Genomic DNA, 13,991 nt, shown 5'->3' on the forward strand with positions numbered 1-13,991 from the left:
TTTCCTTGAAATCTCTCACGAGGAGGAAATGAGCCCGATTTATTGTCCCAGCTTTGGGGCTGCGTGTCACATTCCTGTGTCACAGGTTCTCTGGCTCTCCTCTGGGGCACTTCTCTTCCTCAACTGCCGTCCTACCCCACTTTTATAGAGCTGAAGCAAAGGCAGTGGCCAGCTGGAGGTGGCAAATCTGACTCCAGAAATCAATGTTTGTAGACTCCTTTAAAAAAGACTCCACTGTGGTTACATATAAAGTCCCTCCTCAAAGGAAAGGCCCCTGAACCACAAAGGTGCTCGGTGGCATGTTAGAGGAGAGTCACAATCATGAAAACCATGGCATTCTTTCTCTCCAGCAATGTTTCCCACCCTCATTTCCTACATGGACATTGCATAGAGCAAGCACAGCGTTGCCAGGCTGACTGATGGCCACCGGACTCCAGGAGCATCGCTGCTGTCCCACAAGGTGCCCGTCACCCTCAGCCGGGAGCAGGCTCAGCCCCGGGCCCTGGTTTGCAGCCGGAGAGGTCCAATCGAGAGGATGGAGGACCAGCTAAGGAATGGCTGAGGGCCCTGGGGCTGTCAGCCTGGAGGAGAGGAGGCTGAGGGGAGACCTCATCGCTCTCTGCAGCTTCCAGAAAGGAGGCTGTGATGAGGGGAGTGCTGGGCTCTTCTCCCCAGTAATGAGTGGTAGGATGAGAAGAAGTAGCCTCAAGCTGCACCAGGGAGGTTTAGATTGGACGGTAGGAAATATTTCTTCATGGACAGAGTGGTGAAGCCCTGGCAGAGGCTTCCTGGGGCAATGGGGGAGTCTCCATCCCTGGAGGGGTTCAAATTGTGTGTAGATGTGGCATTTGGGGACATGATTCAGTTGGGACAGTGGGGTTGGGCTCACAGTTGGACTGGATGATCCTAGAGGTCTTTTCCAACCTCAACGATTCCATGATTCTGCGATGACGCTGCCTTTGCTCCAAGGCGCCTTCACCTTCCGCTGTGCTGCAGAAGCGCTGAGCTCAGCACAAACTCGTGGGCGACACAAGAGCAGGCGGCGAGCCGGGAGGTTCGGAGCCTGTTTTATTTGCTGTCCAAGGCGAGCGCTCCCTTGAGCCTCTTTGTGGAATCCTGAAGCTTTTTATCAGGCTGGAGGAGTGCAAATAATTGATTTTTCCACTCAGTGGCCAAACCGAAAGACTGGAGGGAGGGGGGAGGAGAAGGAATTGTTTCAAGTTTATTTGGACAAAAAAGTTTTTCTTTTTATTCAGTTCAATAAAAACATGAGGGAGAAAACCTTTTGGGTGGCCAGAATATTTTAACCCTTCTGAATGTCTTTTTTAAAGCAGTGGTGGTTTGCAAAATAAAAAGGAGGGGAATTATCACTTCAAAAAGGTGAAAACGGGTTGTTTGAGTTTTCCAAATTTTTTTTTTTTTTTTTTTGGAGCACAAGGGTTTTCTCGAGTGTGACCTGAATGTCTTGATTTTTTCCAAGCTCAGCATCCCCAAAAGGCATATTTTTACCCCCAAAATAGTCTATTTGTTGTAGAAAATTTAAGGAAGGTCAGGTCCTGAGTGTCTCTGTCTGGCAAGAGGATGCAACCCTACTGACTCTGTGGTTCTCTGATAACCATTGCCCACTTGCTCCAAAGGCAGGTGGGGGGCTCTGGCAGGGAGAGGATGGTTTGCTGGGATGGAGTCAGGCTGGGCTGGTTCTTCCAGAGAAATGGATGGTTTTGCATGTGCCTTTGGGCCATCTTGCACCAAAGAGATGTTTTGACCCGAAGGCCACGTGGTTTCAAAACACCAGGAACCCCGTGTCTTGCTCGCGGCTCTGCCTCGTGCCTGCTGGCTGGCTTTGGGCAGAGCCTGCAGCTTCTCTGCTTCCCTGCTCTGCTGACCCTCTCCGAGGACGGAGGCACTCCGCTGTGCGTGTCCTGCTCTGGGTCAGGAGCTCCACCGAAGGCTGGGCGCTGCCGGACACCCCTCCCTTCGGCTTTCGTGAGACACCAGTTTCCATCTCAGCTGTGGGAGCAGCTGACAGGGAGTTGCTCTTCCTCCCACTCAGCCTCCTCCTCAGCTCACTTTGTCCAGTGTTTATCCACCTCCAGCTCCACATCCAGCGTTCCACCACGGAGTTGGAGCTCACAAGGCTGGTTCCAGCTGAGCTGCACATCCCAGGAGACCTCAGCCACCCACAACACCTCCTGCCTGGCGATGGAGGGAAGCCCTGGTCCCTCTGCTCAAGCTCTGGGATGCCCCCTTGCCAGCAGTGCTGTTGGAAGATTGGTTCCCTCTGGGAGCTGCAGAGAGTGTTGCTGCTGCAGTAATTACCTCTGACTATTAATTAATGAACTCTTGGGCTTTCTGCCTGGCATGGATGCAGCTGTGCTCTTTCATCCCTCGTTTCGCCATCTCTCAGCATGAGGCTTCTAGGTCCTGGTTGCCCTCAGGGGAGCAGCGGCTCCCATGGAGCAGGGAAAGGCCAATGATTTATTGGCGTTGCCAGAGGAACTTGGAATGAGAGGAGAGCTCATAAAAAGCACCATCCCATTTTCTCCAACCCTCTGTGTGTGGCACTATTGAGCTGTAAAGATTTTCCAGGTTAGATTTATAGATGGAAGGAGAACTGATCATTAGGAGGATTAGTTAGATGCTTTGTGGGTTGTGAAATCCCAGGAAGTTCAGTTACGCTGCTGAGAGCTGGGAGATCCCTCTTGCACAGCAGCAGAGATAAATCTGTCCAGGTCCTTTATAGTTTGTGAGCAGACAGCAGTGCCCCAGGGGGACCCAGTGGGACTTGGTGCTGGGCAGGTGTGGAGCTGGTGATGATCCCTGGCCAGGCTGGGCACACCTGGGTCCTCCCACATGCCCATAGACAAGTGTGCAGCAAGGATGCTGCTCCCGCACCCCAGCAGAGTGCAAGCTGCCCTGTTCCACACCCGCTGTACCTCCATGGCATGGGCACCCCACTGCCTGCACCGAGCAGGGCAACAACCCTGCCGCTGGCCACTGTTTTCTCCTGGAAGAGCCAAAAAGTCTGGAAGGTGACTTGCTGTTGGAGAGGCTGGTGTAGGCACAGCTCATTTCCTGAGCTGGATGCCAGCCGGTGCTGGTACCGGTGCTGTGCCAGTGTGCCACTGTACCTGTTGCAATGAAGATGGGGATGTAAGAGCCCTCCAACTGGCTCTGGGTCCCCCTGTCCTTGGGAACATCCATCTCCAATAACACCCATCCCCAAGACTATCCAGCCTTGGCACAGCGCGGGTGCTCCCCAAACACAGCCCTGTTTACAGTCAACACCGGGAGGCAGAGCTGGTACAGCTCATGGGACACCTCGGGGGTGGGAGCACGGGGTCCACGGTGGGTCTGGACCTAGGTTTTCCCCTCAGGAATAGTGCCAGGCTGCTATGGCTCAAACCAGGGACATCTCTAAGCTGCTGTCATCTCACCAGCCCTCTGGACATCTTGGGAATAGGCAAAGCAGCAGGCACAGAGATAGCGTTATCTCCTGCTTTCCACAGCTCCTACTCCTTATCTCCAGCCTTGCTCAATTCCCTTGGGCAGCATCAGTGTGGAGGTGTGGGCAGTGTGGAGGGATGGGATGGGATGGGCAGGACCCCCAGCAGACCCAGCTCACCACTGGGTCCCACAGGGATGTCCAGGGCCATCGCAGCAACCACCCAGCTCAGCCCAAGGGCTTTCCACCCCCAGCCACCACTGCACCCAACAAGGGCCACGCACAGGCGAGGGGCTTGGACCTGTCCCGGCTCAGCCCAAGCCACCTGCATCCCAGCAGGGTGAGGAACAGTGTCCGGGCAAAGCCAACGATGCAGGAAATTCCTTGGGGAGTTTTCTTCCTCCTGGCCCTGCAGCCGCTGTGTGCGTGTGGGCCAACCCTGGCGTGAGCTCACATCGGGTCCCAAGAGGCTGCCGGTTCCTGTTCCAGACTCTGCTCTCCTCAAAGCCCTCGGTCCTGGTGTGCCTGGCTGCTTCAGTGGATGCTGCTGGTCTCCTGGGAAAGGCAAGAAGCCCGGAAGGAAAGGGAGCTGTCCTGGACTCAGGCTGGATCAGGGTGGGATGTCTTCCTGCCTGCCACAAGCACCTGGGATTTGCCTGCCTCTTGGACTGGGACAAAATGCATCCATTGGCATGGCAGGGTGGGTGACAGCCACCTAATCCAGGAAAGCCTCGTTGCATCAGCCAGCCCCGGCTCCACGTGGATCTGCAGGGCTCCCAGGTGGCACCTTGGGGATGGAGCTGGACCAGGGGCAGGATCCAGGTCCAAATGAAATGTGCTGCATGAGGATGCAGAGCCCAGGAGCAGCCTCATCCCTGGAGGCATTTAAAAGCCGGGTAGATGAGGTGCTTAGTTTAGTCGTGGACAGGCACGGTTGGACTGGATGATCCCAAAGGTCTTTTCCAACCAGTTCTAAGATTCTAATGCAGAGCAGCAGGACAGGCTTTAGCCCAGAGTTCCCTGTCCCTCTCCAGTCTTGGCTGGGGCTGTGCAGGCAGAGGAGCAGCTCCTCACTCTGTAAGGGTGCAGGGATGGGGACATCGTGGCAGGGCTCGTCCTCACCTTGGCTGTAGCTCCCCAGCCCTCCCCAACCCCTGACATCAGTGTGGCCACAAGATGGCATGGCAAAGTCACCCTGTGCCACTGCCCTGCTGGCACCCCTGACCCCTGCCCACCGCCCCACAGCCACAGTGACCTGCTGGGACACAGTGAGAGGGAAGGTGTGACATGTCCCACCGTTGCGTGCAGGGGTTCTGAACCCCACATGTGTCTCCAAGCCCAAAGAGGTGCTGGGAATCGCCATCCTTGGCTGCAGTTACCTGGCACAAAGCTACTCTGGGGATATCAGGGGGCACCAAGACCCTGATGTGATGTGCTGCTGCAGCTCTGGGCCTGCCCATGATCCCAAAAAACTTCTGTGCCCTAGCTTTGCTTCTGGCTGCAGACCCATCCCATGGCAGGCGGAGACCCAGCGTCCTCCTCAAGAATCTCTGGGGCTGCATTTCATCTTGGGGTGTCCACAGGGACTGGGAAAGGGGAGGCTCCCTTGTCCAAGTCACGGTGTCCCCATGGTTCCCCCTTCTCTGGAGCAAGGGGGACAGGAGGCAGACGGGAGCGTGGTGTCTCCTCCAGAGCAATCTCTCTGAAGGGATCAGATTAACATCCATCAGGGATGGCTGGGTCCTGCCCGAGGCGGGAGCGGCAATTAAATGCCTTATTAAGCTTTCTTCCATTTTATTGGGCTTGTTGACCTCCGGGGAAGGCCCAGACCTCTCTGGAGAGCCAGGAGCACAGAGGGAATTATTTAACAGCCCTGGTGGGGAATCAGCTCGTGCTTCTCCACAGCAGCTGGAAAAATTATAGTGCAAGGTGAGAAGCGAAGGGCTTGTGGTTAACTGAGCTTCTTGCTGGTTTTGACCTGCTAATTGGCTTGTACAAGTGGTTCTTTATGACAGACGAGGGTGGAAGAGCGCACTCAGTCACATCCCTCATTTCATCGCCCTTCATCCCCCTCTCTGTGCATCCTCCTGCGCAAAGCTGCTCTTTATGTTTTCTACCTCATTTTATCTCTTGTCTCCATCAGGAGGGGCATCTCAACGGTCACTCCATGGGGTGATGCCTTCTGGTGGGTACAGCACTTCCCGGGTGCCCCTGCTTAATGGGCTTTTGGCAATTGTGTCTCGTTTGGCCCAGCCAAGCACCACAAAGAGCAGAAATAGGAAAGTCATAGTGGGGAGGGAAGAGGGGGACGTAGAGGGGAAACCAGTTGGGAATCCACTGGGTAAGGATGATCCTTCATGGATCTTATAGGACCTGGAATCCTCCTCGAGCACCGGTGAGGGCAGCCCCTGGTGCACAGGGCAGGGCTCGGTGTGTGCCCGGCTTCCCCGACGGCACCCACAGGGGCTTTTCCCTTCCGATCCAAACCAACAGCGGCACAAACCCTGCTGTCCCTGCTCCCCGGCCGGCTGCAGGGTTGGCAGGAGCAGGCAGCTCACACAAGAGGGGTGGAAACAGCTCTTTTTGCCAGATTTCCTGCTAAATCTGCCAGTGTGGGCGGGTGCGAGCTCAGCGATTCTCAGAAGCTGCACTCAGCCCCCAAACCTCAGCTTTCTGCAAAGCCTACATCCCTCCAAATCCACCGTGTGCTCCTGCCCGGCCCCGAGGCTTCTCCCTGGTTTAATGCAGAATCACATGTATTTTTATCAGCAGAGACATAGATAAAATTAAGCTCAAAGAGGGAAAATAAGGGACTGGAGCAGGGAGGACTCACAGAGCTTTCGCTCAGCCCGGGAAAGGTTTCTAACTTTGTCGACTTCACTGACACCTCACCTGGCAGCGGCACCCCAACGGGCAGGAAAAGAGATTTACTGTAAAGCTGCCGAAGAAACTATGTCAAGGAGTTAAATCACGTCAGAAAAATCTGGGAGTAACCTGAGTGCCTGCCCCGTGCAGAGCTGTACCAGGTTCTGCCATAAAAAAAAAAGCACAGCACGATTCAGGCGAAGCCTCCTTTGATCCATTCTCACTTTAATGAGGGCAGGTTCCCAGGGAGCCGCCAGCACCGGGATGGACCGTGCTGCAAACGAGCCAGGACAGAAATCTAAAAAGAATAAACAAAAATAAATATCTTCCCTTTTTATTTCTCCCCAAGTTCATCGCATGAGGTTGACCTGAAAACGAGATGAATTTGTCACCGCGCCTGGGCAGCGGCCATGAAAAAAATCAGGAGTTTTGGAATGCAGTTGTCTGTGTGGTTTCGGAGAGGTCCAAGTACCAGGGACCCACTGATGGGGCGCTTCCATACCAGCCAGGGGGAACGGTTTCCACCTCGGGCAGTCCAACCGTCCTGAAGCTTCTCCGCCAGCCCCTTCAGTGGCTCAGAGCCACGGCTTCGAGTGGGAGAAGCTGAAAGAAGAGACGAGGGGCTGAGTTATTCATAGAATCATCACAGACTCATGGAACGGTTTGGGTTGGGACCTCAAAGCCCACCCAGTTCCACCCCCTGCCATGGGCAGGGACACCTCCCACTGGATCAGGGGCTCCAAGCCCCATCCAACCTGTCCTGGAACACTTCCAGGGATGGGGCAGCCACCACTGCTCTGGGCAACCTGGGCCAGGGCCTCCCCACCCTTACAGTAAAACATTTCTTCCTAACATCTCATCTCAATCTACTCTCTTTCAGCTGAAAACCGTTCCCCTCATCCTCTCCCTGCACTCCCTGATCAAGAGCCCCTCCCCAGCTTTCCTGGAGCCCCTTTCAGCACTGGAAGCTGCTCTAAGGTCTCCCTGCAGCCTTCTCTTCTCCAGGCTGAACAACCCCAGCTCTCTCAGCCTGTCCTTGCACAGGAGGTCCTCCAGCTCTTGGGTCATCTCTGTGGCCTCCTTTGAACTTGCCGTAACAGATCATGGCATGCAGGGCCGAGTGACCTGTCTGGGCTTTCCCAGTAAGAAAGTTATCTCAGTAATCCCAAAAAAAAGGAAGCTGGGGAGGAACACAGCTACGTGTTTCAGGGGCTGATCCAATAGCTAAAAGCCTCTGTGGATTTCAGCTGGATTTTGGCTGCAGTTTCATATAAGACAAAAGAGATTTCATGTCTGGAAGCAGCCCTGGGCCAGTCCCTGCAGCTGGGCTGAGCCTGAGTGGGCAGGGACAGGGGTCCTGCAGAGGGGGCACACCAGGAGCACCCCGGCATCAGTGTGAGCACCCTCCGGCACTGGCAACTCAGTCTCGCAGGGTGCAGGTTTGTGAGGCAGAGAAATCATCTGGCTCCTTTTCCTGCCCTAAAGCCAGAGGGCAGCTCCTCCAAACACATCCCATGGGAGGGGGAACCACATCCCCATCCTGACAGTCCTCTTGCTGGGAGAAAACCACTTTGGGGTTCAGGTTAAAAATGCAGCAGAAACTCAGTCCATGCAGCCACACTTGGGCAGTGGTGATGGGGGCACCTGGGCTGTCCCATGAGGTCCGGGCTTCCCAGCTGAAGCCAGGATGCCAGGGTCATGTGGGTGTTGGGGGGCAGCTCCCCACATCTGGGTGATGCCATGGGGTGGCACAAATCCCTGCTGGGGGGCACCCCAAAACCCCAGTGCCTGTGGGATGGGAGATAACAGCCAGAGTCCCTGCACCCCTGTGACCTGGTGAAAACCCTCCTGGGCTCTGTGCACCCCCATTATCCAGTGAAACTCCTCTGTGCACCCCCGTCAAATCCCTCCAGGGCTCTGTGCACCCTCCGATCCCGTTAAACCCCTCCAGGGCTCTGTGCATTCCCGTTATCTGCTGAAACCCCTCCCAAGCTCCCTGCAGCCCTGTTATCAAGTTAAACCCCTCCGGGGCTCCACGCAGCCCCAAGGTTCCATGCATGCCCTGTTAATCGGTGAAAGCCCTCCAGAGCTCTGTGCACTCCCGTTAAACCCCTCTGTGCACCCCCGTTAAACCCCTCTGTGCACCCCCATTAAACCCCTCCAGCGCTCTATGCACATCCCACTACCTGGTGAAACCCCTCCCTGTACTCCCATTATGCAATGAAACCCCTCCAGGGCTTCGTGCACCCCTGTTACTTGGTGAAACCTCTTCGTGCACCCCCGTTAAACCCCTGCCAGGCTCCGTGCATCCCCATTACCGGGTCAAACCCCTCCAGAGCTCCCTGTAACCCTCGTTACCCAGTCAAATCCTTCCCGGGCTCCGTGCATCCCTGTTACCTGGTGAAATCCCTCTGTGAACCCCCGTTAAACCGCTCCTGGTCCTCTTGCACTCCCGTTAAGCTACTCTGGGGCTCCATGCACCCCGTTACCTAGTGAATCCCCTCCGTGCCCCCCGTTAAACCCTTCCTGGGCTTTATGCACCCCCATTAAGCCACTCTGGGGTTCTGTGCACCCGGTTACCCAGTGAACCCCTCCGTGCCCCCGTTAAACCCCTCCAGGGCTCCATGCATCCCCATTACAGGCTTTGTGCACCCTCGTTACCCGGTGAACCCCCTCCACGCCTTCCATTAAACCCTTCCCGGGCTCCATGCCCCCTGTTAAACCACTCTGGGGCTCCGTGCACCCCCATTACAGGCTCTGTGCACATCATTACCCGTTAAACCCCTCCAGGGCTCCAAGCACCCCATTACCCGGTGAACCCCCTCCATTGCTCCCATTAAACCCCTCCCGGGCTCCGTGTCCCCCGTTAACCCCCTCCCGGCTCCGTGCCCCCCCCCCCCCGGCGCCGCCGGTGCCCCCCGTCCCGGGGTTACCTGTGCGGGCGGGGGCCGGGCGGGCCCCCCCCATCCCCATCCCCGGCGGAGCAGGCGCTGCAGGAGGCGCCCGGCGCCGGGATGCGGGGCGGGATGCGGGGCGGGATGCAGGGAGGGATGCGCGCTCTCCCCATCGGGGCGACCCGGAGGTCCCGGGGCTGGCGGGGGTCCCGGGGGAGGCTGCGGGGGTTCTGCCGGTACCTCTCGGCGCCAGAGGTAGGGCGAGCGCCGCACCCCCATCAGCAGCCCCGAGGCTCGCCCCACCGTGTGGTACCGGGGGCTGGCGACGTGCTTGTACCAAGCTCCCGCCGGCGGCAGCATCAGCCCCAGCAGCACCAGGGCCCCCCAGGCACCCCCCGACAGCCGCCCCCTCGCCATCTCTGCGGGCAGGGGAGCACCCCGGCCCCGGGAGCCCCGGAGAAGGCTGCCCCGTGCCCGCGCCCCTCCGCTTTATAGCGCTGCACGGGAGGGGCGACCCGCGGCTCCGCCCCGGCAGCCCCCGGCCCCCCGCACCTCTTACTGCCACCTCCCGCCGTCCCCCGCCCTCCCCCCGAAGCCTCTGCCCGGGAGCCGGCAGCTTCCACACAGTCCCGAGCATTCCGAGCATCCCTCTGTACAGCCCCAAGCATCCCCAGCATCCCCGAGCATCCCTGAGCATCCTGAGCATCTTCCTCACAGCACCAAGCATCCCCAGCATCCCCGAGCGTCCCTGAGCATCCTCCCCACAGCCCTGAGCATCCCAAGCATCCCCAAGCATCCTTGAGCATCCCTGAGCATCCTCCCCATGGTCCCGAGCATGCCTCTCACCCTTGAGCATTATCCTCATCATCTTGAGCATCCTTCTGCCTCCCTGAGCATCCCTCTGAACCCCGAGCATCCTCTTTGCTGCCCCAAGCATCTCCCCCTCAGCCCAAACCAACCCGGGCATCCCTGAGCATCCTCCTCATGGCCCAAGTGACCATGAAGATCCCTGAGGATCTTCGTCATGGCCCTGAACATCTACTTCACAGCTCTGAGCATCCCCCTGCAGCCCCACAAAGCTTCCCGCAGCCCTGAATCCTCCCCAGCCCCTCAGGACCTGCTCCACAGCAGCAGGATTTACTGCTGGTGGAAAAGATGTTATGAAGTAACTGATCCAGTGGGAGGTGTCCCTGCCCATGGCAAGCAGCTGGAACTGGATGGGCTTTGAGGTCCTTTCCAATTCAAACCATTGATTCTGATTCCCATGGCATCTCTGCCTACTTGTCTTCTTTATTTCCAGCCCGTTCCGCTGCTCCTCTGGTGCTGCTTCTTAACAAATGGGAGGGCTGTGGATCCAGTAACACCATCCCTGCTGCCTCTTGTTGAGACCCACTTTATGTCACCTGGACCAAAATCTTGTGACCACACAGTGTGGGATACTTTGGAGGGATGCGAGGAGCCGGGTGTTCTGCTCCCCCTGGGATTCGGGAGCCTGCAGTGGACAGGAGGGAGCAGCTGCTTTGTGCTTTCTCCTGTCGGAGCGCTCCAGCCCATTTTCAGTGGATTTGTCAGGCTGCTCTCTCTCTTCCACAACTCACTTCTTCTCACATAGGATATTACCGTGAATTTGCCATTCTAGGCAGGTGACATTTCTCCCTTAATTCCTTAATAAAGCAAAGGAACTCAAATTTGTGCCCATCAGGGAATAATTCCAGAGCCTTTTGTTTATTAGCCAAGTTCTTGGCTTCATACACTGAACTACGACTAAATAATTTCTTTTGTCAGGCCACACAGTAACTTGATTAATTTTATTCCCAGCATCTCGCGTGCACCAGTGCGCCCATTTCTCCTTCTTGATATGATTTGAACATGCTCCCTGGAAATCTGGCCACTGCCAGGCTCCCGAGCTCTTCCCTGGCATGCATGCATGCATCCAACCATCCACCCCTCCCTCCCCATCTCCTCATGCCCAGCAAGTGACAGTTCCCAGCAGTGAAGCTTTCTCCATCAGCCCAGTCTGTGCACATCAGCATTTTGTGACCCTGCTCAGGCACAGGGATGTGTTTGCACCTTCAGGCAGCAGGAGATGGACCCACGCTTGGGATCCCTTGGCGTTGGGGAGTGGGTTCTGCTCCTCTTGGCCAAGCAGGGATCTCCACCTGGAGAAGCTGGACCCTTGGGGCCAGAGGGAGCAAATGAAAGTGCAAAGCAGCAGTGAGACATAAGGAGATATAAGTGGCCTGGTGTCTCAAACCCAGCCTCACAATTTCCGTCTTCTGGGAAGGCTGGGAGTGAAATTCCCAGTGGGCAAGGCAGTGATCCTGGCCTTTGCCCAAGCCGAATGCTGGAAGTTACGTATGTGCAGAGCATGACTTGTTCCTGTTAATAAGATGGACCCATCAGCCACAGCTCAACTTCTTGGAAGCCCCCAGGCTTACAGTCAGGATGAAGCTGGGCTCCCTTCTCCGAGCGGCTCGCTGATGGATGGGCTATTTCTGTCGCCCTCTGAGTGCTCTGGACGTTATGAACGGCCGCACCACTTTCATGTTTCAATAGAGCCATTACTGGATGGCTTGGGTACAGCACACAGACCATCGCATCCCTCGCTGGTCACCAAAGCCCAGGTCACAATGGGACACACACTGCCAGGTTGATTTCACGCCATAAAAACCCATTATGGTTCCTTCCTCCCCCAAAGGACTGATCAATTCTGAATGAACCAGTGCTCAACCTGGAGGAGGCAGAGCCTTATTTTACCCCTTCCCAAGAAAACAGGCGAGATCAGCAGCTTCAGTTTCACCACAGAGATGCAGGTTCAACCTTCCCACCCAGGAGGAGAAGATTTCCTCATTCCTAGAGATCTGCCTGAAGTGCCCTTTACGTGTATTTTTGGCATGACTTGAATAACTTGTCATGCTGATAAACTCCCTGGGAACTGAGCTGAACTCTTTCCTCCCAGCACACTGAGTGATTCCCGCTTGCAGCCAGCCTGTTGTGTCGGGAAGGAGCTTGGAGACCCTTCAGGCTGATCCTGCCAGGCTCCGGCTCTTGAGCAGAGTGCACGCTTCCTCTCCCAGGTAGTTTTTAATATCTCTTGAACAAAACATCTGACAAGCTATTTGTCTCCTATTTATATCCTAAGTAGATAAAATATCATTTAGGATTCCTGTTCCTCTTGCAAAAGCCATAGCTCCCACAAACACTGTGACATGTCAGCAGACGCGTCGCACCATGCTGCTCCAAGGTGGTCTTTGTGCCAGGAGCTCCCCTAGAATGAAACCCTAGTTCTTCTCAGTAGATAAAAATCTTTTGAACAAATCCCAGCTCCTGTGGGGGTCTTGTACCAACTCCTGTGACATTAGGATTTCAGCCTTTAGGGTCACTTCAAGGAACTGCAGATGCTTGAGTTCACCCGAGCAGAGTCCAGCTGATCTCAAGTCCTTTGGAAAACCCCACTTTCATGTTTTTACTTAAAAGACCACAATTACTAGCTGTAGCATCACATTTACCAACAACACAGACATTGAGCCGAGGCTTTGCTCAGCTCCCCCAGTGCTCGGATGAAGGCTTAATGATGTTATTCCACATGTGTTGAGGTGAAGGGCAAGGGAATCTCACTGTATGGCTCTGCTGCTGGAAGGGATTTAGCTCTTTTTCTTTACTTTGGAACAAAATTAACCTTTTTCTAAGAGGAAGGTTTGGCTGTTGGAAGGGTCCTGGCTCCTGGTCACCACAGAGGCAGCTGCAGCTGCTGCGGCTCCCCATCCTGCCGGATGCTTGGGTGCTGGGATACACCTCCTTCTTCCTGGCTGGACCAGCCATCTCTATGAGAGCTCTAAGCTGAGATCACAGAATTGTTCAGGTTGGAACGGACCTTAAAGCCCATCCAGGTCCAAATCCGTGCCATGGGCAGGGACACCTTGCTTTTCTGGAGCCCCTTTCAGCACTGGAAGCTGCTCTAAGGTCTCCCAACAGTCCTCTCTTCTCCAGGCTGAACAACCCAAACTCTCTCAGTCTATCCTTGGATGGGAGGTGCTCCAGTCCTCAGATCGTCTCCGTGGCCTCCTCTGGACTCGCTCCAACAGCTCCATGCCATTCCTGTGCTGAGGACTCCAGAACTGGACACAGGGCTCCAGGTGGGGTCTCACCAGAGCAGAGCAGAGGGGCAGAATCCCCTCCCTTACCCTGCTTGTCCCACAGTTTTGGATGCAGACCAGGACATGGTTGGTTTCTGGGCTGTGAGCACTCATTGCTGGCTCCTACTGAGCTACTCATCTCCCAGCACCCCAAGTCCTCCTCAGGGCTGCTCTCCATCCATTCTCTGCTCAGCTGGTGTTTGTGCTCGGGAATGCCCCAACCGAGACAAAGAACCTTGCACTTGGCCTGGTTGAACTTGATGAGGTTTGCATGGTCCCACCTCTCAAGCTTGTCCAGGTCCCTCTGGATACCAGATCATGAACCAGGGTTTCAGTCTGGAAAACTGCCCGGGAGGGGAAAACAGCTAACAGCATCTCATCTTAAACCCCTGCAATAAACCCAGCCAAGCTCTCTCAGAGCCCCGACTCTCTACCCAATTTAATGCATTGTGCTCTCGCCTCCCACCACACACATTACTGCGCCCATTCAGGATTTGTGGCTTTTGAGAATGATCTAAATGAATTTGATGTCCCAGAAAGAGGCACTTGAAATATAAACCGGTGTGGTTTAATGATAGCATTTTCCACATCTTTATTATAATGACTCTGATGTTTATTGGAAGGTTAGCGACTCAGCCGAGCATGAAAACA

The 13,991-nt window shown here is 55.6% G+C and overlaps 1 protein-coding gene across 1 annotated transcript; it reads right to left on the minus strand.

Moving 5' to 3' along the window:
- Positions 1 to 6,496: 6,496 nt before the first annotated feature.
- Positions 6,497 to 9,657, minus strand: NPW (neuropeptide W). The gene is made up of 2 exons (XM_054080843.1): positions 9,244 to 9,657; positions 6,497 to 6,913 (listed from the first exon to the last, which is right to left on the minus strand). The coding sequence occupies exons 1-2, from the start codon at positions 9,619 to 9,621 to the stop codon at positions 6,878 to 6,880; spliced, it is 414 nt and encodes a 137-aa protein (XP_053936818.1). The 5' UTR covers positions 9,622 to 9,657; the 3' UTR covers positions 6,497 to 6,877.
- Between the last annotated feature and the right edge of the window lie 4,334 nt (positions 9,658 to 13,991).

This window comes from Cuculus canorus, chromosome 15 (genome assembly GCF_017976375.1).
Source record: "Cuculus canorus isolate bCucCan1 chromosome 15, bCucCan1.pri, whole genome shotgun sequence".
NCBI classification, from domain to species: Eukaryota; Metazoa; Chordata; class Aves; order Cuculiformes; family Cuculidae; genus Cuculus; species Cuculus canorus.